The sequence below is a fragment of the Callospermophilus lateralis genome, chromosome 11, assembly GCF_048772815.1.
Source record: "Callospermophilus lateralis isolate mCalLat2 chromosome 11, mCalLat2.hap1, whole genome shotgun sequence".
NCBI classification, from domain to species: Eukaryota; Metazoa; Chordata; class Mammalia; order Rodentia; family Sciuridae; genus Callospermophilus; species Callospermophilus lateralis.
In genome coordinates this window covers 51,330,455-51,357,108 of record NC_135315.1, presented here as the reverse complement: position 1 = coordinate 51,357,108, position 26,654 = coordinate 51,330,455, and the positions used below count along the sequence as shown (strand labels likewise).

Here is a 26,654-nt window from a genome sequence, read left to right as displayed (position 1 = left end):
CCTCAGCTCCATCAGGGTGTGGGGGGCCTGCCCAGCTCAGCACTGCCTAAGATCAGGAAATTCCATCTAAAATTTGGGGCTACTACCAGTGGGGCCACTTGCCTACAGATATTATATCCTTCAACTTGTGTCCCTACAGGTTATAAAGGGGACATTTTTTTTTAAGAGAGAGTGAGAGAGGGGAGAGAGAGAGAGAGAGAGAGAGAGAGAATTTTTAATATTTATTTTTTTTAATTATCGGCGGACACAACATCTTTGTTTGTACATGGTGCTGAGAATCGAACCCGGGCTGCACGCATGCCAGACGAGCGCGCTACCGCTTGAGCCACCTCATAAAGGGGACATTTTGGCCAAACTTTTTTTTTTTTCTTTACTTATTTTTTGTTTTAAAATGGAATCTTGCCCAAGTTGGCCCCAGACTCTTGGGCCCAGGTGACACTCCTGCCTCAGTCTCCCTGAGTAACTGGAACTACAGGCACATGCTATCATGTGCTATCAAACTGTTTCTCAATTTGTTTAGAACCGAGGCATAGAACCTGGCTACCAGTTATTGGATCTTCTCAAGAATATATCTGCAAACCAGAAAATAAAAAACTCACTGAGAAGATTTGCTTGGGGCTAGAATTTGTAGGTATGCACAGTTGTCTGGACTAAAGTGGTTTGTAAGGCTTGTATGAGATCATATGGGGTTGACCTTTAACCACGTAGCCAGAGCAGAAGGCTTTATGCCAACCATGTGTTATTTTGACCTTGGCAGGGGACTGCGGCTTTGTTCACAGATGAGTGCTGCTTCTACAGAGGCAGCACAGTTTGAAGCAGGGCAGCTTTAAGGAAACTGGGCTTGGATCACTTTGACCTGGGCAAAGGGAAGAAATATTAAGGGTGACCTTAACACAGAAGGGGAAATCTCAGGATAAAGACCGCTAGAGCAACAATATAGAACTACAGCCTGTTACTGCTGATGAGGTAGAAGCAGGGTTAGGTCATTTAGGTGCCAATGGACAGAATATTAGATTTGCTGCTTTAATGTTGTCATTTAGTCATACTGCCAACCTCTGGATATACTATGTTGAACCATGTGACCAAACATAATTTGGAATAGAAAATAGAAATGAAAGTGAATTTTCAACGCTGGGGCTACAGTTGCCTTGAAGTAGATTAAGATCCTGTTCTGATCCATCTCAGAGCCTTCCGGGCAATCTCTAAGCCAGTGTTTGTAACCCTTGCTGCGTATCAAAATTGGGCTTGGGCATTTGGGGACTGTAACCTCCCCAATCTTAAACAAAATAGTATGTTTATTTATTATTTATTAGCCCTTCCCTGGGCAAATGACATCTGGAATTAAATTCAAAGTTTCAATGTAAGACAGCAGATTAGACCATATCTAATACAAAAGCTTTAGAGCATTCAGAGGCCTGGCATATTGTAATCTGTAATATTGATGATCATAATAGCTACCATTTATTTATTTAGTGCAAATATTACACATGGGTTATCATGGAATTTAAATAAAATCTCATAACGTCATGAAGAAGAAATCTATCATGATAAACCTATTTTGGAGATGAGGAAATGGAGATTTGGTGCGATTCAGTATTGTGCAAAAAGTCTGCCAGCTAGTACATGCAGGACTAAAGGCGTGTAGATTTTTCACTGTCTTCATTACGTTGTTACTTGTGTGTGTTTGGACTCAAGAGGGGAAATAAGGTGCTTAGTATTTAACCAAGACTTACTACCTTCATAAAATTGAAGGCTTCTTTATTTATTCAAAGGGAAGACCTTGAGCATTAACAGGGGAGAACTGCTGTAGAGAATGCAGATGGAACCCTTACCACACACATGCTCTCGGACTCTGTAATAAACACAATTCTCTCAGCTTTCAAGCATGGTAGTCTTTGCAGATTGAAGCAAAGCCTGCGGAACTTGTATCTCTGTGAGATCCTCAACACCAGGGGGTCCCAATAGGTTTGGTAAAACAACAACAAGTGAAAGTAGTTTTGTAAAGTGTCATACAGTTAAAATAAAGGACTGAATTATTTTTTAAAAATTGGGGGCCTGGGTTTGTGGCTTAGTGGTAGAGCGCTCGCCTAGCATGCGTGAGGCACTGGGTTCAATCCCTGGCACCACATAAAAATAAAATAAAGGTACTGTGTCCATATACAACTAAATTTTTTTTTAATTGGGGAAAATATATTTTCATGACCCCAAACAAGTAAGTATTAACTGTTCATTCAGGATTGGCATTGATATGTAGTCTAGGGGGGCCCTAGCACTGTGTACTGGCCTTCCATCCCTAGTTGGCTCTAACAGGGAAGCTCTTAAAATGCAGATTCCTAGGCTCTTCCAGGGATTATTACTTGATGGGCCTGGGGTGGGGCTCTAGTATTGGCACAGTCCTAGATCTGAGGTTCTGCTAAAAGATGCATTTGGTTCTTAAACTACACAGCCTTTTATCAGTAATGGGGAGAACATTAGGTTCTGTCTGCCTACTCTTTTTGTTTTGTTCTATTTTGTTTTGAGATGGATTCTTGCTATGTTGCCCAGGCTGGCCTTGAATCCCTGAGCTCAAGTGATCCTCCTGCCTCAGCCTCCCAAGTAGCTAGTTCAACAGGTACATACCACTGCGCCCAGATCTCCTGTCTGCATACTCTTATCAATTAGGGATTCTTGGGTGTAAATGGATCTTCCACCAAGAGACCTAACCCTGAGTGCTTGTCCAGTGAATGAACTGTTGGCAGTTTACTTCAGAGCTCTCATCTTTTCACATGTAAAGGGAACAACCCCTAATTACTTAGCCCAGGATATGATTCATCTGAATGAGAAACTTTTCCAAGTGAAATTGCCACACCTGTGACTATTCACTCTCGGAAAAGAGAGAGTAAAAAGAGTGAAGGCTTCCTGAGAGGTCGGGAGGGGCCAGTGGCAGCAGGAATGGAGCAGTGGAGGAGCAGGTACAGACACAAGCCTGTTTACCTGGCCTGGTAGGGTTCTCTGCACAGGCAGGACCAGAAGAGGCCTAAGGGGAGCTCTACTTCTGACAGTAAAGACACCTACTGCAATAAAAGACAGGAACAAACCCTGGGCAGTGTGCCATGGAGTTGGAAACACGAGGTCGAACCCCTACTCTGTCAGGAAATAGCCAGGGACCTGGGCAAGGTGCTTAGTCTTACTAAGCCTTGGGCTGGTCAGCCCATTTGAGAAAGTTGGATCAGATGTTTTCCAAATGTTTTGAAGTATTTGAAAGTGTATGACCAGCTTCCATTATACAAAAACTTTAAATGTGTATATAGGGGCTGGGATTGTGGGTGGTAGTGCTTGCCTAGCATGTGTGAGGTACTGGGTTTGATCCTCAGCACTCCATAAAAATAAAGGTATTGTGTCCATCTACAACTAAAAATATTTTAAAAATGTTATAAAGATAGCATCAACAAAATTAGAGGATAGTGAAGATCAAAAGATTGGAAACAATCTTGTCCATCAAAGCAGAATGGTTACATAAATGAAGGTATAGCCCTTGCAGCCCCTGGAGCCTTGAACTTGGGATCCTCCTGCCCCAGCCCCCCAGGTAGTTGGGATTATAGATGTATACTATCACAGCAGGCTTGAATTACTTTGGTAAAAGTATTTGACCATTCTGCCTGGTTTGAGAGTTACTTGTCTGTACATCTTGTAGGAAATCACCGTCAGGGTTGTCTAATCCCCTTGGCATCTGGCACAGCCACAGCCCTACCCAAGCACAGGCACAGGTATCCTCACATGTGCCAGGGGCATGGCAATGGTTCTCTCTCTCTCTCTCTCTCTCTCTCTCTCTCTCTCTCTCTCTCTCTCCCCCCCCCCCTTCCATTCTTTTCCAGGCAAAGACTGATTTTCCCTACAGATTTTATCAGTCAATAACCCAGGGCCCATCTCCAAACACTGTGACAGAGACCAGTGATTCCAAGTGGATCTCTAAAAGGACTTCCTGGGTGACAGTGCCCTTTGAGCCTTTTCAACACTGCAACTGGCTCAGCTTTCTGAGCCAGAGGCAGCCCAATGTAAACAGGGCATATAGTGGGAGGGGGACAGGACTGGGAAAACACAGGTCACAGGAGAGCGGGGTGGAATCAGATGGGGAAGTGTTCCAGAAATCAGAGTGAGAGACACCTGTGGAAAAAACAGGAGTGAGGCTCACCTCCCGCAGCTTCTCCTGGGCCTCAGCAAGGGCAGCTTGCTTCTCCTGAAGCTGGGCTAGGGCAGCATTCATTCGGATCCTCTTGGGCTCCACCACCCTATACAGCCGCCCATAAAGCTGCAGGGAGAGAATCAGGCTGAGGGTCGCCCACCAACCCACTCACACACAGGGGAGACTCCCTCTGTCTGGGTGTGCTGCTCCCCCAGCTTTCTTCAGGGCCTGCCTCCAGCCACCTCAACCACAGCTCACCTCCATGGCCCGCACCCACATGCAAAGGGACTTGGCGGCCAGGGCGACACGGCCAATGATGTCAGGTTGGAAGTCAGGCTGGGCACAGTAGGCCCCAATCTTCTTCAGCACTTTATCTGAGATATTGTCTTTATCAAAGTTGATCAGGGACTTGATGAAGTTCTGTTCCCCTGTGGGGTGACAGATGTAAGGGCCTCAGCAGGAGGCCCAACCTCATCCTCAGTGTCATGCTTTACTACCACTGCTTAGGCATAGCCAGGCTTCTCCTGGGCTCAGTTCCCAAGGCCAAGATATCTGACCTCCTCCCTAGTTCACGTCTCTGACCTTGCTCCCTTGTCTAGTAACCTCGCAGCCCCTAGGGCCACCACAGTCTCCCCAGCCTTATCTCCCATCATTTACCTTTAAAACACTGAGGCCTACACACCATTCTTTCTATGTGGTTTGCATTTTCTTCCAAGGCAGAAAAAAAAAAAAAAACCACTGAATGAAAAAAGTCTATTTCTCCTTCCCTGATTCTTGTCCCCTTGGGGTGAAGGAGGGGGGTGCCAAAGATATTCCTGTTCTTGGATTCTGCAATACATTCCTATATTTTTTATGACAATCTTTTTGTTGTTGTTTGTTTATAGTAAGATAGCTGTTTCTTTTACTTATAACCAAAGAATCCTAACTGATATTTACATCTTCTCTTTCCTCTTTCACTCTATGCCCTTGAGGGTCTATGATGCCTCATTAATTGCTCTTTCTGATGCACAGCAGTGGATAAATGAACACTGGGTGAACAGAAGCCAATTGCCTTGTGGTTCTCTTGCTTACCTAGCTGCCGCTTGGCCTCTGCCCATGTGGGCTCATTGCCCCGAAGAATCATGACCGCCTGCATCACTATCTCCACTTGGGCAGGGGGCCGTCCGTAAGACTTGATCTCGCCTATATCCTTCTTGTTCAAAGATTCCAGGGCCTGGGAAAAGGGGTTCTCTCAGGGACCTGGGCCAGAGTCAACTCGGGCAGTAAGATACAGGGCCTAACTGAGGAACCACTTCTTCCTACTTTCCCAGGGACTTTGAGACAAAGGCCAGCCTCTATCCCACTCCCAGCACCCATCTTGGCACCAGTCCCTGGTACCCGCATGGCCTCTTCCAGAGCAGGCAATGCCTCCTCTAGATCCTTCTGGGCATTGTCAGCCAGCTGCTGACACTTGACTTCCTCAATAGCAATCTTCTCACTGTTGGCTGTTACAGCCTAAGGATAAAAAGAGAACCAGGGGGTCTTGTCTTTGCTTTGGGGAAAGGTAGGGGTGACTGGGTAGGAAGGGTGAAAGAGAAAGCTAAACAAAATTTCCAACGTGGAAGGAGTATTCCCTAGTGCAGCCACTGATGGGGACTCCAAAGCCTCTTTCCAGAGGACCCTGGAGGAATGGGGCATAAGGGGCAGGGCTGGGACCTTCTGCTGTTCATCTGCTTCCCGCTTCTGTTGCACAATGATGACTAGGTACTCCTCACACTGCTTCTGGAACTCAGCCACCTTTCTCTTGGCCTCTTCCAGCTCCAAGGACATCACTTCCACCTTTTCCCTAGTTTCATCAATCTTAGACAATCCCGTCCGCAGCTTATTGATTTGGTCCAGTAGCTCCTGCCTTTTTTCTCCCAGCAGCCTGGGGGTGAGAGCGGGATAAGGTATGTGGAAAAGCTGGGGTCCCAGGAAGGGGTGCTTACATAATCTTCCTTTCCTGTGTGTCTTGGACCCTGTTATTTTTCTGTTGCTACCATCAACCCCACCACCCGGTTTCTTATCATTTCCTGCCTGGATGGTTGCCAACAGCTTCCCAACCAGTCTGTCTCCTTGTCCTTTGATTTATTCTATATACCACTTTCAAAATTAGCCTGTTAAAGATGATTTCCATCACACTACTTTCTCTCTTTGAGAATCTCCCCCTGTTCCCCAGTATGCAGTAGGCAGGTGAGCTGCAGTGAACCAGAAAACATGAATCCCCCAAAGGGAGCAGTCATTCCTCACTCCAACCTGTCCCCGACCCCCGCAATGGAAATGAATGGGAGCCCAGGATTGCCACCATTTCTGATGTTTAAAGAGAATCTAGAAATCTGGATTTTTTCAAAGTGTCTCAAATTTTAAAGGTGGACAACTCATTCAAAAAGTTTTCGACATTCTTCAGGGCAAAAAAATAACTTCATGGGTATTCTCTTGACTAGATAAAAATGTAGCCAAAGGGCTTATCATAATGAATGACAAATAGAAAACAGAAGGTAGAATGTAAGCCTATGTCCCCAGAGATGGCAGGATCTCTGGCATCTTACAAGTATCTAAAATAGTGCCTAACATATAGTAGGTGCTCAAAAATATACAGTAAATGAGTGAATGAATTGACTATCATTATTACATTATTACAAATAACTTTTTTTCTAGACAGGCATGGTGGTGCACACCTATAATCCCTGCCATGTGGGAGGCTGCGGGGTATAGCTCAGTGGTAAAGTACCCTTGGATTAAATCCAAGAACCATAAAAAAAAGGCTTTTTTTCACCTTAATTAAAATATTGAATCCAATAAATGGGTGGGTTTTTCTTTTACATTTATCATATTCTTCAATGCAAATTATTGTGCTTTGTATATGAAAAGACACTCAGCAACTTAATAAATATAAAACTGTTGGGAACTTTGGTATGATATTGTGCTTTAAAATAAGATATATATTTATATAGTCCATATGGCATACAGCTTCTAAAACCCTTGGACTCTTCAATGTAATGTGTCTTTTGTATGCTAGTGAGATGAACTGGGGGCTTGTGGAGAGCCTCAGGTTAGGGGCTGGCTGCCAGGGAACCAATCCTGTGATTAGAAGATTGGAACTTCCAGCCTCACCCCCTGGCCTCCAAGTGGAGAGGGGCTGAAGGTTGAGATGATCACCAGTGGCCAATGAGTTAATCAGTCCTGGCTATGAATTGAAGCCTCCATAAAACCCAAGAGGGAGGGCTCAGAGAGCTATCAGGCTGGTGAACATCCATGTACTGGGAGGGTGATGTGCCCTGGCTCCATGTGGACAGATGCTCCTGTGTTCCAGTTCCTTCAGAACCTCACCCTATGTTCACACATATCCTTTAAAATATACTTTGTATTATGTATAATTATAATGCACCAATAAAAATATCCCACGTAGCAAATTCCCGAGTTCTCTGAGCCATGCTAGGAGGTCAGGGAAGCCATGATTTAGAGTCAGCTGGTAAGAAGCAGAGGTGAAAACAACCTGAGGCTTGGGACTGGCATATGAAGTAAGGAACAGTTTTGTGGGACTGAGATCTTAACCTGTAGGATCTGACTCTAATTGCAGGTAGACAGCATCAAGACTGAGCTGGATTGTAAGACCCCCGCCTCCAGCCTGTGTCCACTGGAAAACTGCTAGGTATAGGGGGAAACCCAGTGCAATCTGGAGTCAGTTGTAAAGTACTGTGTTGAGTGTAGGAGGGAACATAGTTTGTTTTTGTGGCCTGTCCCATGCAGGCAGCAAGTCTAGAAGACATCAAAGGCAGAGGTGAAAAGACTAGGTATATAGTAGCAATATTCCAATCATATCATGTTCAGAAAACGAGAAACATTGTCCAGAAAATAAAGGCAGAGAGGATGTAGAGAGGGTTCAGAGCCTGAGGAACACAACCAGGGCACTCTAGCAGCAGCCCCTCCCATCTAAGCCCCACCTCTCTCTCATATTAACTTCTGGAGCAGAACTAAGACCCTTTGCATCTGATCATCCCATCTTGGCCCCCAGGTCCCCAAGCTGGTCCCCTTGGCCAGTTCCTGAATATTTCCTATGACATCACTTTGCCAGTTTCCCTCATAAGGCTCCTGGCCCTCCACCGCCTGCTCTTCTTCATACTTCTTGTATCCAGACACCAGTTCCAGGTAGTTGGTGGGTGTGACATAGTTGTATCTCCGCAGTTCCAACAGCATCTTCTGAGAATACCTAGCCACTGACCAGTGCATAGTGACAAAGATCCAGGCCACCTTCCTGTGGATCTGAGGCCAAGAACAGAGAATGAAAGACAAAAGAGATGGAGGCGAAGTGGGAGGCAGGTCAGGGGTATAATGAGAGAGGAGGAGGAGAGACTCACATTCTCCTGTGTCCCCAGGTCGACTCCCACGAGGTACTTCTCAGCCACCTCTAGCAGGGCCTCTTGGGGCCACTCTGAGAACCAGTTGATGGTTGTACCATTTACCAAGGCTGGGTACTGACGGATCCAGTTCCTGAGGAAGGAAGGGTTTTTTAGAGACAATCAAGCCTATTTGCAATGTAGCCTCCAGCTCCTAGCTTTAAAGCTGAACAATATCCCCTTGCTTTCCAGGAACTTAAACACCTATCCTCTTGCAAATTTTGTCCCCTCAGAGCTAGTTCAGCATAGCATTTAGAAACAGGCTCTGAGTCAGGTGCTATAATGCACACCTATAATCCCAGTGACTCAGGAGACTGAGATAGGAGAATTGCCAAGTTCAAGGCCAGCCTCAGCATCTTAGCCAGACCCTAAGCAACTTAGTGAGACCCTGTCTCGAAAGAAAGAAAGAAAGAGCCAGGCACAGTGGTGCACGCCTGTAGTCTCAGCGGCTTGGGAGGCTGAGGCACGAGTATTGTGGGTTCAAAACCAGCCTCAGCAAAAATCAAGGTACTAAGCCACTCAGTGAGACCCTGTCTCTAAATAAAACACAAAATAGAGCCAGGGATGTGGCTTAGTGGTTTAGGGCCCCTGAGTTCAATCCCTGGTATCAAAAAAAGAAAGAAAGAGAGAGAGAGAGAGAGAGAGAGAGAGAGAGAGAGAGAGAAGAGAAGAGAAGAGAAGAGAAGAGAAGAGAAGAGAAGAGAAGAGGAAAGAAAGAAAGGAGGAAAGAAAGAAAGGAGGAGGAGGAAAAGGAAACGGAGAAGAAGAAAAGAAAGAAACAGGCTCTGGGGCCAGAAAGACCTGGATCCACTCTTGCTAGGCGTGAATCTTGAGCAAATATCTATCTAGCCTCTTTGAACATCAATTTCCTCATTGCTAAAAGGGGCATAATAATACAAACTAAGGCTGTTGGGGGATTCAACAAGTAACACGTGCAAAATACTTAGCATAGCACTTAGCACATGATCACTACACCATATACCATAATATTAAAAGCACAAATGGGTATCTAGGGCTGGGGTGTGGCTCAGTGGCAGAGTGCTTGTCTAGCATGTGTGAGGCACTGGGTTCGATTCTTAGCACCATGTATCAATAAATAAAATAAAGGTCCATTGAAAACTAAAAAAAAATTTTAAAATTGGGTATCTATAATCATTGTGACTCAGGAGGCTGAGGAAGGAGGATTGCAAGTTCAAAGTCAGCTTAAGCAACTTAGTGAGACCCTGTCTCAAAATAAAAACTAAAAAGGGCTGGGGATGTGGCTCAGTAGTAGAGTACCTCTGGGTTCAATCCCAGTACCAATTCATACTGCTACAAAAGAAAAACAAAAAAACAGTAACCCAAATTGTCTTTATATACTTGTGCCTTTTTTCTCTCCCTCCTATCTCCCTCCCTTTCTTTCTTCTTTTTTTCTTTCTAACACTGGGGATTGAACCCAGGGGTGTTTTACTACTGAGCTACATCCCCACACCTTTTTATTTTTAATTTGAGACAAGGTCTCAATAAGTTGATGAGACTGGCCTGGAATTTGTCATCCTCCTGCTTCAGCTTCCAGAGTCACTGGAATTATAGGTGTGCCCCACCATGCCTGGCAATGTGTGTGTGTGTGTGTGTTTAAGTACGCACACACATACATTTAAACATTAAAAACAACTAATCAAAAAAAGTTTTAATCACCAACCAAATTAATAAAATTTATTATTAATAAATTAATAACAATTAATTATTATTAATTAATTTAATAATAATTAACAAAAGGGATGAAGAACTCCCATCTCAGCCATGGGGATTTCCTGAAAGAAGGCACAGTCTATGGAAAGGAGATGGGGTGGAGCCAGGTGGGAGAGCATACTGCTATTCATGACCTTAACTTCCAGAAGGCATGGAAGGCCAAAAGAGGGAAGGAGACCACGTGAGGAGTACTGGGATTATAAGAGAAGAAGTTTATAAGAGGAATTACCTGAAGGGGTCCCCCACAGGGCTGAGGCAGAGCACAATGTGCAGGTTGTTCCGCACACGCTCGATGAAGTAGGCGAAGAGGCTGTCTGAGGACTCAGGCACTTGCTCTGCCCGGGCCTGATCTATGATCTGTGTCTGGATCTGGAGGAGACACACAGGGTCAGAAGGCTGAAATCCATGGCAGCATCAGTGGGCAGCGGATTAGGCTGGACTGATCAGGGGTGGAGGTTAAAGTAGCCCCTCCCAGTCATCATTCCTTGGGGAAGATGACTGAAGAGGAACCATCCTTTAATCTCCTGCCCATAAAATGGATGGTGGGGGTTGCCAAAGGCATATTCTGGATCTACAGTTCCTCAGGGATTAATTAGGAAGACCAAAAACCCAACTGGTGTGGAAAGCATCATACCTCCTCAAATTCATCAGGCTTGTAGAGATTAGGGACCTCGCCTGAGCTGAGGATGTTGTTTATGTCTTCTAGGAAGGATTCATCAGCAATTTGGGTGTCCACAAAAAGGAAGGACGTGGTCTTGAGCTCTATCCCAGCCTGGCGATACAGACACTTGATATCTAGCCAGATGAGGGAAGGAGAAGAGGAGAGGGACCAGACTCACTTCTGATTCCCTATTCTGCCCTTGATTCCTTTTCTGACATTCAGGAACCCTTCCCCAGCCCACAGCACACACAACACTATCCTGTACCCAACACACAGAAGCCGGGCGCTTTCCTCTCTCCCTCTTGTCATTGCAGGCACTGAAGCATCTCATTTATCATTCCAAGCCCCAACCCTCCTTTGTTTCAGAAACCCAACTGTTCAGTACCATCTCGGAACTCTTGCTTCCGATAATGTTTGGTGACCTCAATCTGGAAGGTGTCGTAATCACACATGGATGAGGCCAAGCGGGCTAGACTCTGGCGTCCACTGCCTCCAATGCCCACCAAGAGCATGTTGCCCCGAGGCTGTCCAATCACCCGCACGATCCGTGTGACTGGGGACCAAGGTGAAGGCAATGAATTGACTGAAAAACTCAAAGAGGACCTCCAAGCCCCTGGCTAGGGATAAAAAAAGCCATAAAACTGGAAGTGGATGAGCCAAGAGGTGTCAGAACACCTGATAGCAATTGAAACTTTTAACCTTCTCAATGTGTATGAAACACCCATCAACAAAAGGCCATCTGGGGCCAGGAAGCAGGGCACCTTTTGGGACCCAGTTTGGGAGAGACCTGGAAAGGAAAATCTATTTTCTTAGAAATTCCCTATAATTGGAACAGTGGGTGAGGGCCTGGGGGTAGCAAATGCTTACCGTGTTCAATGGCCTCTCGGAAGAGCACCAGCTGCATTGGTACAACAGAGGGGGACAGATTGTACTCATTTAATGCAGTCTCCATGGCTGCCTTCAGTACCGACAGATCTGTCAGGTCTTCGTAGACCTTGGGCTCCTTCAGGAAGTCCCCTGGGCCAAGAGAAGAGGACATCAGTCACCAGTGTCTGGTCCTCCCCAGAGTTCCCCTAAGGGTTCTCAGGCATCAGGACTCCATGTCCTGTGACCCTCCCTCCAGCCCCAATCTCCTGAGACTATAGTCCTACAACAGTCACAGCTCCCAGCTCACCAAAGATGGGAGGACGTTTGTTGGGACAGAGATTATGAAATGTAAGGTCAAAGAAGGAGCCAAGTTTGTCACTTATGATGCCCACAAAGGCTTCCATGTCTGTTGTATCAACCAGTCGGTCAGAGAAGACTCTGTTGGGAGGCAGCTGGGATGAGATCTGAGACTAAGGAAGAGAATGGCCCTGGGGAAGGGAGAGTTGGGCAGAGGTGAAGGAAGGGGTTAGGAGCAAGGTTGAGGAAGCCTAAATCTGACACACTCCTGTCACCTGAAACATTCATGAATCCAGAGTCGTGTGATGCTGGACTTGGTATCGTGGAAGTCCTTGTTGGCTCTAAGCATGCCCTGGAATACCTGGAGAAGAGAAGTGACTGTTGGGGTGGAGGGAGGAAACAGATTCCCTGTAGGAGTTTTGGCTTCAAGGGTAGAGAACATGGCATTTTAGGAAGGGGTGGCTTTGAGTGTTCAGTTTGCTATGAAGTTCCAAGGCTTATTTTGAGAAGATATATCTACAAGGAGATAAAAGAGGCAAGATCAGATTGATGTTTACCTTAGAGATATCTCGAAGGTTAAAGAGGTAATGAATCTTGGCAGGTGTGGGCAGGAAGCGCTGTACCACCGTATTGTACACATCCAGGGTGGCCTCTGTCACCACGTTCCCAATGGGTTTCACCTCTTCCTCAAAGTCCTGAAGCTTCTGGTTGATCATGGTGCCAAATATGCGGATGATCTGGGACTCCTAGAAAGAGACCTCAGACTCACTTTCCAAGGCTTCTGGCCTACGGTCAGGATTGGAGCAGAATGAGGCAGTACACGGCTTGCTATATGGGCAGAATTTAAGGGGGCACCAAAACAAAACAGAACAACAACAACTACCAAAAAAAAAAAAAGGAAATTAGAAACTCTAAAATCAAGAGAAATGAATCTTGGGTTAAGGGTGTAGCTCAGTGGTAGAATGCTTGCCTAGCATGCACAGGGCCCTGGTTTGATCCCTAGCACCACAAAGAAAAAAGAGAGAGAGGGAGGAAATTTAGTACAATATTTAAAAATCAAAAATTATGCAAATCTCCATGATGAATAAATACAAATCTTCTAAATAAAGACTGGATCAGTATTATGGATTTCTCCTTTTGCCTCAGGCTTCACTATGGCTAAGCACTACATTGTGCTGATCTTGTATTTATATAAAATTTCAGTATCTTCATCATGATTTTTTGGTATTAATTTTAATGTTTTTACAAATATTGCTAGACATGGTAGCACACTCCTGTAATCCCAGCTTCTCAGAATGCTAGGCAACGTAGTGAGACCCTGTTTCAAAATAAAAAATAAAAAAGGCTGGAGATGTAGCTCAGTGGTAGGAACCCCGGGAGTCAATGCCCAGTACCGAACACACACACACACATACACACACACACACACACACACTTTGCATTAAATGTTATTTCTCTTGAGGCTTACTTTTTGTTTGTTTCAGTTTTGGTGCCCCTTAAATTCTGCAGTGAGGTGAGTGCCTCACCCACCTCATGCCTCACCCTAATCCTGGTGCTGCTTTCAGCTCTCAGCTTTGCAGGATCTACTTTCCTAAGTCTATTTGGGCCCCCAGGCTTTCTCTGCCCATTGGGGCCACAAGGATCCATACTCCAGAGCCAGTAAGCCGCACTCCATCCTATAGCTCTCCTGGCTCAGAAGACCAGCAAGGGCCCCACCTGCCTGTGTCACAGCTCCCTGAATGCAACTCTGCTCAGAGCTCCTTAGCCCTGTCCTCGATCTGCTCCCTCATTCTCTAGTACAGGGATGGTTTTGTACTGTACAGTCCCCCTTGTGGCAGCCCCCACTATCGCCTCACTGTGGGGAAGGTCATGTTGATAATGTTGAAACGACTCTGAAGCCTTGGGGAGATGACAGTCCGTCCACCGCCAGGAGGGCCCATGGCAGCCATCAGAAACATGTCCTATACAGCAAAGACAAGATTGGGCAGAGACAGGGGGAAGAGAGGATGAGATGAGGCACAGAAATAGGGAGGATGCTTCAAAAGACTAGGACAGAGGATTTTAAATGTTCCCAACGCACATGATAAATGTTTGAAGTGATGGATATGCCAATTTCCCTGATCTGATCATTACACATTGTATATAAATATCAAAATGTCACACTATATCCTATAAATATGTATAATTATATGTGTCAATTAAAACTTTTTAGCTGGGCATGGTGTCACATGCCTATAGTCCCAGCGGCTCAGGAGGCTGAGGCAGGAGGATCGCAAGTTCAAAGCCAGCCTCAGCAAAGGTAAGGGGCTAAGCAACTCAGTGAGACCCTGTCTTTAAATATAATATAAAATAGGGCTGTGGATGTGGCTCAGTGGTTGAGTGCCCCTGAGTTCAATCCCTGGTACTTCCCCCGCCCCAAAAAAAACATTTTAAATTTAAATAACCAAAAGAAAAAATAGAGAGGATAAAAAAGGAGTGGAGAAGAAGATAGGAAATTGAGGGAAGAGGGACAGGGACAGAGTAAGGAGGGAGAAGCATGGAGTAATGTGGGCAGGAAAGATCCAGAGAAAGAAGACGTTGGGGAAATTTTCTTTTAGAATTATTAAAATAACATATTTGCCTTTATTTCATCATTAAAATCAATGTACGCAAATTACAAAATTCAGGTAAGTAAAACATTTTCATTATGTCTTATAGATCTTTTTTTTTGTTTTTAAACTGTATATGTTTACACACACATGTGGGTGTGCATGTGTGGGTATTCTCAGAAACACATGAATATATTATTAGGCAGATTTTTTAACCCTGAGTGCCAGGTGAATGGGCAACCCCCAAATCAGAACTGAATGGGTACTGTCCATTGATTAAAGAAAGAGAAACAAACAATATACTCAGAATTTCATGGGAGAAAATGCAGGGTACCCCTGTGTAAGAAGGAATACAGAGTTAGAGGATTAGAGCCTGGGGTCCCAAGGGAGTGGAGACTGAGCCTGTCACAGGAGGGAACAAAGACCTGAGCACAATTTGTCAGATACTTACTCGAATGTACTTGATGGTCTGCTTGGAGCGATCATACCAGAAGCCATAGTCAATCCAGAGACGAATCAGCTCCAGGGGTGGCTGGGACCCAAAAGTGTCCTTAGCTGGCATATTTAGCTCATCCATAAAAGTGATCAAGCTTTTGCCCCCAAATGGCACATAGACACCCTTGGTTCGCTTCTCCACCCTGCTCTCAATGATGTTCTGCACGTTGTTGGATGTGGTCTGGTGGAAAGGCATAAAATGGGTGCTTGAATCCTCCAGGAGAAATATGGGGTCAGAGAGGAGTGTCAACCAGGCAATTGGATCCCAGGGGAAGGTAAAAGGCAGAGAGAGCTCAGGGAGCTGGTGGCCTGGGATCCCCAACACACCTGTGCAGACATGTTGACAATGAGCACTGTCCACTGGCTCGGGGGCAAGGACTGCAGAACGCTCTGGGCTATGGAGGTCTTTCCGGTCCCCACAGGACCCACCAGCAGAACAGGATTCTGGTTGGCCACCAAGGTGCTTACCAGGTAATTGTAACGAACAGTATCAACGGTGGGCACCATGATCTTATAGAAGGGGATGCTAGCCAAAGAAATGGGAACTGTGTCTCAAGGATCATTCACTTCTTTGCAGCTCCCATTCTATTCTTCCCCCCAGTATTTATCTTCCTCCAGTGTCACCATGGTCTGGTCACTAATCCTGCCTCCTGTGAAGCCTGGAGAGAGGCATCTTCCTTAAAGACCCCGTCCCAAGTCCTCTAAATGCTGCTTCCTCTACTCAAGAGTCATCTCTCTCTGGCACACCTGTCCTTCTATGCCTCACTGTTGCTCCTGGACCCCATCACTCTTGCAACATCTCCCACCAACTGCAGCCTGGGGTCCCTCTGCATCCCCCAGACCATGCTCTTACTTTGGAGCATAGCGCCAACTCTTAGGGAGCTTATCTTCAAATGATGTCCAACTCCGTATCTTGGGGTTCACAAAATACTCGTACACTGTGTCCTAAGGAGGGCATGTGTGTCTGGTTACCAAAGCTTTCCTCTAGCCCTCCCCAGTCCAGAGACATGGCTCACAAAATGCTCAGGGGCTGAGGGAAATAGAGCTGGGTCCACCATCAGAAGATCAGGCAGAGTCTGAGGATCAGAAATGTTAGTGGGTTCGATAAAAATGGGACAAATAGGACAGCTGGGTTTGAGGGCACTGACCTTATTGGGAAAGGAGCCTTCAACTTCCCGGAGGTAACTGTCAATCTTTTTGCGGCCCTCCTCATCCACAGAGGCACACACAGACCAGATCATACTGAACACAAATGTCATCTCTACCATAGTCACATAGTATTCACTATCAGCTGGGTTCATCTGAGTGGAAGAAGATTAGAGGACACTCCTATATGAGAGACCGAGGGATCATCATGAAGGCCTAGAGCCTTCCTCCGTTCCTGGTTCTAGTTGGAAAACCACATATTGTCTTCCAAATGTGTGTATTAATCTACAACTACTGAAACATTTCAGATAAATCTCAAGCTCCCTGCAGCTGCCTGGAGCTTCCTCTGTGACAAGTCATAACAACACAACTGTCATCTGGTCATACCAGACCTGCACTGGAGAAGCACTCATGGGTGTTCAAGCAGACAGGCCCAGGGCTATGTGTGGTGACTTGTTTGCAATTGTAAAAATGTGGAGATACCCTAAACATTCACCAGGAAAGGAATGAAAAAATAAAACACAAGGTTCTATTGTGAAATACTACATATCAGTTAGAGCAATGAAATAAATCTACATATAGCAATACAGAACCCAAAAACATATTGTTGGTTTACCATGCATATTGGATAGAACATAATCCCCCCCCCCGCTTTTTTTTGGTACCAGCGATTAAACTCGGGGGCCCTTAACCACTGAGCCACATCCTGGCCCTTTGTTTGTTTTCTATTTAGAGACAGGGTCATACTGAACTGAGTTGCTTAGCACCTTACTAAGATGCTGAGGCTTGGCTTTGAAATTGTGATCCTCCTGCCTCAGCCTCCTGAGCCACTGGGATTATAGGTATGTGCCACTACGCCCAGCAACATAATCCATTTTTTAAATCTACATTTTCTGTAGATACTATGGATTTGTATGTAACCTATTTATTTATTTATTTATTTATTTATTTATTTGGGGGCACTGGGGATTGAACCTGAGCCACCTCCCCAGCAATTTTCATTTTTTGTTTTGAGACAGGATCTTGCTAAATTCACTACTCTGGAACTTGCAATCTTCCTTCCTGCCTCAGCCTCCTGAGCTCCCAGGTTTACAGGCATGTGCCATTGGGCCTGGCTTGACAACAGGCTCTGAATGAAGATGTTTAAAATTACAGCTGTCCAAATACAGAATGCTGGATTTGGTTTCAGAATAATCTCCTACTCTCAAAATATGGGTGGGAAAGTATATTGAAAATCTGCGGTCTGCTGTGGCAAGCCAGAATCCTAATTCTATCCTTCCAGCTTGACCCCAATATGCAGTTGTCATCCCCCTCGGCTCCCCAGGAAGCTGCCCCTCTCCAGGCAGTTCTCCTTGACACCTGAATGCCATTAACATCATGTGATTTGTTTTCATCCCACACATTACCTTGCAAGTGCATCTACATATTTTAAATCTGTATTAACTGCATAAGGAATGACTCACACTGTTATAGATCTTAATTGTTGTTCATAATATATTTAGTTATCTGGCAATGTCCTTAAAAAAGGGATGAACCATTTCTAGGTAGCAATTTAATCTCAACAGAAAATACCAAATTTTAGTCACTATTCCATAAATTCTAAACTGGGCAAAATTTTCCTTAAATATCAATTCATCTGAAATATTCTAGAACCCACCCCTTATCAGATTTAGCTGGGGGCTACTTCTAGCCAAAATGGTATCCCAGGGCCCCACATGTACCAAGAATTAATATATTCATAGCTTGAAAGGATGGAGAAATGAGAAGTTGAATGAACTATCCTAAGCTCCCAGAATATTGGTGAAAAATAACAGTGAGACCCCCATTGTGTGTTATAATTTACTGTTTAAGTGTGTTGCTTGAGATAGAACCCAGGGCCTTATGCATGTTCTGCCATTGATCTGTATCCTCAGCCCTTGCTATATGCAATTTAGAATCTCTAATCTGAGCTTCCAGTCACCATGTACACACACACACACACACACACACACACACACACACACAAACAGCCCCCCTTCCTCCACAGTCATCCCTGAGGCCTCCCCTTGGAGTCTCTGTTCCACTCAAGCCTGGTGCTCAAACTGAAGCTATCCCCCATGAGGTTGTGAGCCCTTTCTCCTGCCCCTGCCCTGGCCTGGGTCCACCCCTTACCCCATTCTCTGATGCGGTCAGGGCTGAGTACAACTTGCAGAGGGAGATGATGCCACTGTACTCCGGCACAGGCACCAGCTCATTGCAATTATCCTTCTTAAAGGCCAGTATCTTGTTGATGAACTTTTCAAACATGCGTTGAAGTGGCTCTACCTCAGTCTGGAGGTGAATAAGAAGGGATCTTTATTTATTTGCTCTTATGTCTGGTAGGCTGCCCTGGTCACTTTCTCTCTCCTCAGTTCCCTTATACCTTTGGCCTCTTCTCTAGCCATGACTGAACATAGGGCTTCCAGCCCAGGTCAACATAGTCAGTGTAGACCATCCCACAGCGAGAGACAGTTGCCGGAGAGGCCACTGCCAAGTTCTCCACTTCAAACAGGAGAGACACCTAAAGGTATATATATTTTGGTCAGAACCCCATTTTCCTCTGACTCCCCATTAGTAGTAAAAAAAAAAAAAACAACACCCCAGAACCCTGATGTCCCCAAATGTGTCTCTACTAAAGTATGGCAAGAAGAATAAAGACCTGAGGTTCATAAGTGATTTGCTTTAAAAAAAAAATAGAGGTTATTCCAGTTTATCCTTAGGAAAAAATCACTCTGGCTTGCATTGTGGGAAAGGCGAGCATGGCAACATGAACTTATAGCCGAGGTGCATGACAAACACCATGCCTTATAGGCTAAGGAGGGTCAAAGTCTATACACTGCTTCCCACCCTCCATGGTAGGCCTTAGGCACACCAGACCAACACTCTACCACTGACCTGCACCCCCAGCCTAGGCAAAGCATTTTTTTTCTTTATCACAGCTTTCCCTGAATCCAGGCATCCTCCTCCCCAGCTATACCCTATGAAATTCATTCTTCTTTTAGGATTCTGGTCTCCTCCCACCCACTCCTCATGCCCTCCACTGTCTCCCGGGCAGGGCCTAGGCAGGACCACATCCCCCTACCTGCTCAGGCATTGCAATACGCTCTCCATTAATGAGGGTCAACACTTTGTTGTCATCCATGACGGAGTTCATGCTTTCAATCCACAATGTGTCCACAGGGCCATCGAAAAGTATCCACTTCTCATCAGGTTTCTCGTCTTAGTAGCAGGTGGATGATGAGGACTGACCCAGGAGCCTCCTCCCCTTGCTCTCTCACCTCCCTCAGACTCCTCTGAGAGCCAATCCCCTGTGCTTCCTTGTTCTTCAACATTCCCCCACATACTTCTCTCCCCCAGTGGAACCTCCTAACCCCACACTCCCCACTCCTTTAGGAGATCCAGGCATCTGATCTCCCCACCCCACAATCCTTTGGATACCTGCACATGCTGCCCGCATGACGCTGGACAAGATGCCATCTGTCCATTCATTAGTGCTGAGGTCATATTCCCCATACAGCTCCCCTAGGGACAATGCCTTGGGGTTCAAAGGGAACTCCTGAAAGTGACACCACAAAGGATTTTTGAGTTGATAGTAGACAAAATTCTCAAGATCCCCCTTTATATCCAGCTCCCCTCTTAGGTACCTGTGTTTGTTACTTCTCTCTCTCATGCCTCCCAGGCCTCCCTGGCCCCGGGCATGGCCCTCCCTGATACCTGAGCTTTCTCACCCCCAAGATGAACTGTCCCAAATGCATACTCTAACAATGTTGAAGTTGGGTTCTCCAGCACGGCACAGGGAGGACAAGGAAGCCTGCAGGATTCGCCAGGAGGTAGTCTTGCCACTGCCCGTGCCGCCCACAATCATGGTGGAGTGGCGGGAGTTCTTGGTTTCATACAACTGGAAAACCTTAGTGAGGGTGAATGGTGTGATCTGCAGGCCCATATCCCGAATCTCCTGTTCGATAGCCTCTTGCAGCTGAGGGAAGGGAAAATACAGGAAGTGGAATAAAAAGGACAGGGCCTCCAACAGACTTTCAAATTCCCTCAGTTCCTGAGAGGATATGTCCAAACTATTAAAAATGGCACTAGAACTTTGCACTCTAGCCATTGTTCATTCACTGAGAAGCCAGCCAGTCTCAGAGTAAAGACACTGGGCTCTGGAGTCAGCCAACCTGGTTCCTCAGCTTTACAGTTATGTGATCCCGAGTGACTTACTTCTCTGAATCTCAGTTTCCTCGGGTGCACAATGTCTGACACTTAGCTTTATACATTTTTTCTATTATAATTCAACACATATTTAGTAAGTGTCTACAGTATGTACCAAGCACTGTGCTGGGTGCTAGGGATATGGCTGGAAATAAAATAGAGTTTAACTTACAGCAGAGCTCACAGCATGGTGGGAAACCTTAACCAGCTTTTATTTGTTAGTTTGCGGTGCTGAGGAATAAACCAAAGGCCTTATGCATGCTGGGAAAGCACTCTACCATGGAGCTACATCCCCGGCCCTGATTTATTTTAAAAACCTAAGTTAAGAAGTAATGCTTATAGAACTGTGACCCATATGGATCAGTCCCAGAATAGCATAACACTGTTAAACACAGTTCATGCAACCAACTGATTTCAAATAGGTGCACGATCTTTACTTAGATTTCTCTCTCTCTGTGTGTGTGTGTGTGTGTGTGTGTGTGTGTGTGGGTGTGGGTGTGTGCTGGATTTGAACCTAGGGGTGCTTTACCACTGAGCCACATCCCCAGCCCTTTAAAAACTTTTTATTTTTATTTTGAGACAGGATCTTGCTAAGTTGCTTAGAGCCTTACTATGTTGCTGATACTTGCCTCAGACTTTGGATCCTCCTACCTCAGCCTCCCAAGTTTCTGGGACTATCGGTATATGCCACTGCACCCGGCTTTATTTATAAATCTTAAAGATCACTAACAGGTCTCACTAGTAGTACTTCCTTCAACTATCTGAGAATTAATTTTATTGGTATATTTATATGTGTGTGTGTTTAGTGCCATACTGAAAGTGTAATGATACATTTTCTATTTATTCACTTATTCTCTAATTCCTTCTTTGACCCAGGAGTTATTTTGGATTGTATTACCTAATTTCCAAATATTTGGGCCTTTTCTATTCTATTACTGATTTCTAATTTAATTTATATACAGATCATCCTCTGTATATTTTCTTTTTTTTTTTAAAGAGTGAGAGAGGGAGAGAGAGAGAGAAAGAATTTTAATATTTATTTTTTAGTATTTGGCGGACACAACATCTTTGTCTGTATGTGGTGCTGAGGATCGAACCCGGGCGGCACGCATGCCAGGCAAGCGCGCTACCGCTTGAGCCACATCCCCAGCCCTCTCTGTATATTTTCAAACATTAAAATATATGAGACTTATGCTTAATAAACCAGCATATGGTAATTATGGCCAACTTTTCCTGTATACTTGAGAAGAATGTGTATCTGCAATTGTTAGATACAAAGTTCTATTGTGTCAGGTCAAAATGTGTTAAAAAGCATTCAAATTTGTATCTTTGTGGAATTTTTTACCTGTTTTATCAATTTTTAAAATGAACATGACCAGATCTTCCACAAGGGTTATGAATTTATCTATTTCTCCTTTTAGCTCTGTCAATTTTGTTTTATGAATTGTGTAGCTATATTTAAGGACATACAAATGTATCACTGTTATATCTTTTTGTGTATTGGTCCTTTTACCATTATGTGACGTTCCCCTTTACCTTTTGTGACAGGCTTATACCTATCGGTGCTCTACCACTAAGCTACATCCCTAGCCCTCTCCATTGTATTTTATTTTCTTAAATATTTATTTTTTTAGTTGTAGTTGGAAACAATACTTTTATTTATTTATCTTTATGTGGTGCTGAGGATCAAACCCAGGGCCTCGCACATGCTAGGTGAGCACTCTACCGCTGAGTCACAGCCCCAGCCCTCCATTTTATTTATTTATTTTTTAAATTTGTTTTTAATATTTATTTTTTAGTTTTCGGCGGACACACTTGTTTGTATGTGGTGCTGAGGATCAAACCCGGGCCGCTCGCATGCCAGGCCAGCACGCTACGGCTTGAGCCACATCCCCCGCCCCCCTCCATTTTATTTTGAGACAGGATCTCACTAAGTTGCCCAAGCTGGCCTCCAACTTGCCATCCTCCTACCTCAGCCTCTGGATTGCTGGGATTACAGGTGCATGCCACCATACCCAGCTCTCCTTTACCTTTAATACTGCTTTTCTAATTAAAGTCTGCTTTGCCTAGTATTAGTAGAGTTGCTATTGTGATCAGAAAATATGGCCTGAATAAATTCCTTTAAAATATTTGAGGCAGTTTTGTGACCTTTATTTGGCCTAATATTCTATGTACACTTGAAAAAAAAAGACTCTTCTTCAATTAGTAAGTGAAATTTATATAGATATCAATTAAATCAAGATTGTTAATTGTTCAAATCTTCTATGACCTAAATGATTTTCAATCTGTTTGACCTATGAGTTACTAAGATGTTATGAAATCCACTATGATGATAAATTTGTTTATTTCTTCTTGTAATTCTGCAACTTGTTTTGAGTCTATTTTATTAGGTGCATTCAAATTAGAATTGTCATATCTTCCTGGTGAATTGTACCTTTTGTGATTATGTAGGGACCCTCTACTTCCAGTAATGTTTTTTGCCTTAAAGTCTTACTCTGCTGTCTGATACCTAGCCTAGCTTTCTTTAGATTAGTATTTACATATCTTTTTCTATTTTTTTTGACTCTTAACCCTTTGTCCTTAAGTTTTAGGTATGCCTCTTGTAAACAGTACCAAGTATTGATGTAACAATGTGTACCACTCAAGGTGTGATTAACTTTTCCTTTCTTATTAAATTTTTCCCCCAGTAGGGGCTAATAGTTGCTATGCTTTTCATTTGCTTGGTTTTTAATACACTTCTCTACCTCAGCTCCAAATATATGCCGACTGACTAAATCTCTCAAAATTATTTGTTGCCAGGTATGGTGGCATGCCTGTAAACCTGGAGGCTTGGAATGCTGGGACAGGAGGATTGCGAGTTCAAAGCCAGCCTCATCAAAAAGTGAGGTGCTAAGCAACTCAGTGAGACCTTGTCTCTAAATAAAATACAAAATAGGGCTGAGGATGTGGCTCAGTGGTTGAGTGCCCCTGAGTTCAATTCCCAGTACAAAAAAAAAAAAATTATTTGTCATGTCAGGTAATTATTATTTATTTATTTATTTATTTATTTATTTATTTATTTATTTATTTTGTGGCACTGGATATTGAACCCAGGGACATTCTAGGTCTGAGTTATATTCCTCACCTTTTTAAATTTTAGAGACAGAGTCTCACTAGATTGCCTAGGCTGGCCTCAAACGTGATTCTCATGTCTTAGCCTCCCAAGTCACTGGGATTATAGTTGTGTGCCACTATGCCTGGCTCAATTTTTTCTTTTTGAAGAATCTCTCCTTTAGATTTGCTCCACTCTGTATTGGTCTCTCTCTCTGCCCTGTGCATGCTGCCACCTGTGATCTCCATTCACCACCATGGCCAGCATCACTTCAGCCTCTCTTGCACTGAATCTTCTGTTTCTCCTTTGCTCTATTTCTCCTTCTATGGTGTACTTCTGCATTTTAGCACAGCACGTTCCCTAGTAGCTGCCTGAGAAAGGAGATATCAGAGGGGATATCTTCTTTGTTTCCTTTGTTGTTGTTTTGAGAGTCAGCATGTCTGAAAATGTTTCTAATCTTGCCTCATACCTGACAGGTTGGGTAGATACAGAATTTAAGGTGGGGAATCATTTTCTTTCTCTCTCTCTCTTTTTTTTTTTTTTTTTTTTGGTATAGGGATTGAACCCAGAAGGACTATATATATATATATCTCCACATTTTTTTTTTTTTTTTTTTGAGACAGGGCCTCACTGAGGGCCTCCTATATTCCTGAGGCTGGCTTTGAACTTTCAATCCTCCTGGCTTAGTCTCCCAAGCCTCTGGGTTTACAAGTGTGCGCCACCACACCTGGCTGGAAATAATTTTTCTCCACAATTTTGAAGATTATGCCATTGATTGTTTATAAGTTTAATATTGCTATTGAGAAGTCTAGCATTCTGATTATTTATTTATTTAGGACTGAGGATTGCACCCTAAGGTGCTTTACCACTGAGCCACATCCCCAACCCTTTTTATTTTTTGAGACAGGGTCTCTCTATGTTGCTTAGGGCCTCACTAAATTGCTGAGACTAGCCTCAAACTTAGAGGTGTGTGCTACCATACCAGGCCTAGCCTTCTGATTTTTTTCCTTTGGAAAAAAAAAAAAAAATATATATATATATATATATATATATATATATATATATATATATATATTTTTTTTTTTTTTTTTTTTTTTTTTTTTTTTTTGCCCTCTTTGGAAGCTGTACTTGTCCTAGTGTTTTGAAATTTCACATTGATGGGCTTTCATAAAGATGTATTCTCGTTCATCATGTCACACATTTATGGACATTTTCAGCTTCTTGAAACTTCTATCCTTCAGCTCTTGGGAGTCTTCTTGAATTATTTCATTATTATCTCACTCCCAATATTTTCTTTGCTCTTATTTTTGTAACCCTTTATTTGGATAGTCTTTCCTAGATTTGCTTTTGAATCTTCTCTCCTTCCCCTTTCTCTGCTCTATTCTCTGGAATAGTGCCTTTTAGGGTATTATTATTATTTATTTTAATTAGGTATAAATGACAGCAGAATGCATTTTGACTCATTGTACACAACTGCAGCACAACTTTTCATTTCTCTGGCTGTACATGATGCAGTGTCGCACCATATGTGCAGTCAAACATGTACCTAGGGTAATGATGTCCATCTCATGGAATAGTGCCCTTTAAATAACATTTCACTAGCATTTCACTCTCTGAGAATATTAATGGTAGTTTCTGCTTGTTTGCTTATTGCTTTTTTATTGGTTTTAGAAAGGGTCTGGCCAATTGCCCAGGCTAGGCTTTAACAACTCAAGTGATCCTCCCATCTCAGCCAACTCCCAACCTACAGAGACACTTAATTTCACAACTGCTGAGCCTTCTGAAGATTGCCTTTCAATTTTCCCCAGTTTTCTCAGGCTTGCTAAGATAAGCCACAATTTACCCATTTGCTTCCTACATCTGACATTTAGTTGTTATATCCTTTCTCATTCTCCCCATCCCTTTAATGTGTATGACTTACAAACTTCTTTAGTGTAGCTGTAGTGTGTTTTAATCTACTTTCATTACCTGTAAGTCCTTTATTTTTTCTAATATCTTTATTTTGTTTATTTAGTTTTATGTGGTGCTGGGGATTGAACCCAGGGCCTCACATATTCTAGGCAAGCACTCTACCCCTGAGCTAACAGCCCCAGCCCTGGAAGTCCTATCTTTCTATTGTGATTTTTTTGTGCTGCTTCTCTAATAATCTTATTTTTCATTTCTAGAAATACTATTGGTTCTTTTTCAAATCTACTTGTTTACAAGTCTCTTGTTCCTGGTTCATAGTTTCAAGCTTCTCTTTTATTTCTTTAAACATTAAACACAGATTTTTTTAAAAAAATTCTGTATCTTTTTGTTTCAATACCTGAAGTCTTCATGGATCTGATTCTGCTGGTTTTTCAAGTTTCCATTTATGGTATTTTGCTTTATGATGTGTGTTTTGTGATTTTTGACCACAAGCTGCCCATTTTCTTGGGCTTTTATCTGTGGAAATTCCTTTAGGCCTAAGTTAATGTTTCATTCCTCCAGAAACAATTTGCTTTTACTTCTGCCAGTCACCTGGGGGCACCAACAACCTAGAACTACTTAAAATTAAAAATTCAAGCTTGAGTGGGGTACAGTGGAACACCCCTATAATCTCAGTGACTCAGAAGGTTGAGCAGGAGGATCACAAGTTTAAGGCTCACCTCAGCAATCTGTCAAGATGCTATCTCAAAAATAAAAGGACTGGGGATGTAGTTCAGTGGTAAAGTACCCCTAGGTTCAATCCCTAGTAACAAACAACAAAAAAAATTTTTTTGAATTTTTTTTTGTATACAGTCAAATAAATTATGACCATAAACCATGTGAGGGGTTATCTTGTGGTTAAGATATCTCAAAGGAGATTTTTGCTCCTTCTTTCCATCATCAGAGCTCAGACAGGCAAGTTTTTTTTCCATATACATCTTTTCTAAATGATGGTTGTCTCATTTTTCCATTTATTGGGGTATTATTCTTTGTGGCCTGAGGTTTATGCAGCACTGGACTTTTTGTTATA

At 43.7% G+C, this 26,654-nt stretch overlaps 1 protein-coding gene across 2 annotated transcripts in view; it reads right to left on the bottom strand.

The window, feature by feature from the left end:
• Dnah2 (dynein axonemal heavy chain 2) overlaps positions 1-26,654 on the bottom strand; it is a 104,450-nt gene that overhangs the window by 23,638 nt on the left and 54,158 nt on the right. For both annotated transcript variants that reach the window (XM_076869827.1, XM_076869826.1), the window contains exons 40-63: positions 20,138-20,356; positions 19,819-19,936; positions 19,463-19,599; positions 18,764-18,901; positions 18,514-18,672; positions 16,365-16,517; positions 16,070-16,161; positions 15,544-15,742; positions 15,173-15,397; positions 13,990-14,094; positions 12,691-12,879; positions 12,409-12,494; positions 12,144-12,274; positions 11,837-11,986; positions 11,355-11,522; positions 10,943-11,103; positions 10,538-10,677; positions 8,539-8,671; positions 8,304-8,443; positions 5,858-6,068; positions 5,540-5,656; positions 5,234-5,375; positions 4,421-4,590; positions 4,172-4,288 (exon numbers count right to left, since the gene is read on the bottom strand). In XM_076869827.1, the coding sequence (XP_076725942.1) occupies positions 4,172-4,288; positions 4,421-4,590; positions 5,234-5,375; positions 5,540-5,656; positions 5,858-6,068; positions 8,304-8,443; positions 8,539-8,671; positions 10,538-10,677; positions 10,943-11,103; positions 11,355-11,522; positions 11,837-11,986; positions 12,144-12,274; positions 12,409-12,494; positions 12,691-12,879; positions 13,990-14,094; positions 15,173-15,397; positions 15,544-15,742; positions 16,070-16,161; positions 16,365-16,517; positions 18,514-18,672; positions 18,764-18,901; positions 19,463-19,599; positions 19,819-19,936; positions 20,138-20,356 (3,600 nt within the window). The remainder of the gene's footprint in view (positions 1-4,171; positions 4,289-4,420; positions 4,591-5,233; positions 5,376-5,539; positions 5,657-5,857; positions 6,069-8,303; positions 8,444-8,538; positions 8,672-10,537; positions 10,678-10,942; positions 11,104-11,354; positions 11,523-11,836; positions 11,987-12,143; positions 12,275-12,408; positions 12,495-12,690; positions 12,880-13,989; positions 14,095-15,172; positions 15,398-15,543; positions 15,743-16,069; positions 16,162-16,364; positions 16,518-18,513; positions 18,673-18,763; positions 18,902-19,462; positions 19,600-19,818; positions 19,937-20,137; positions 20,357-26,654) is intronic.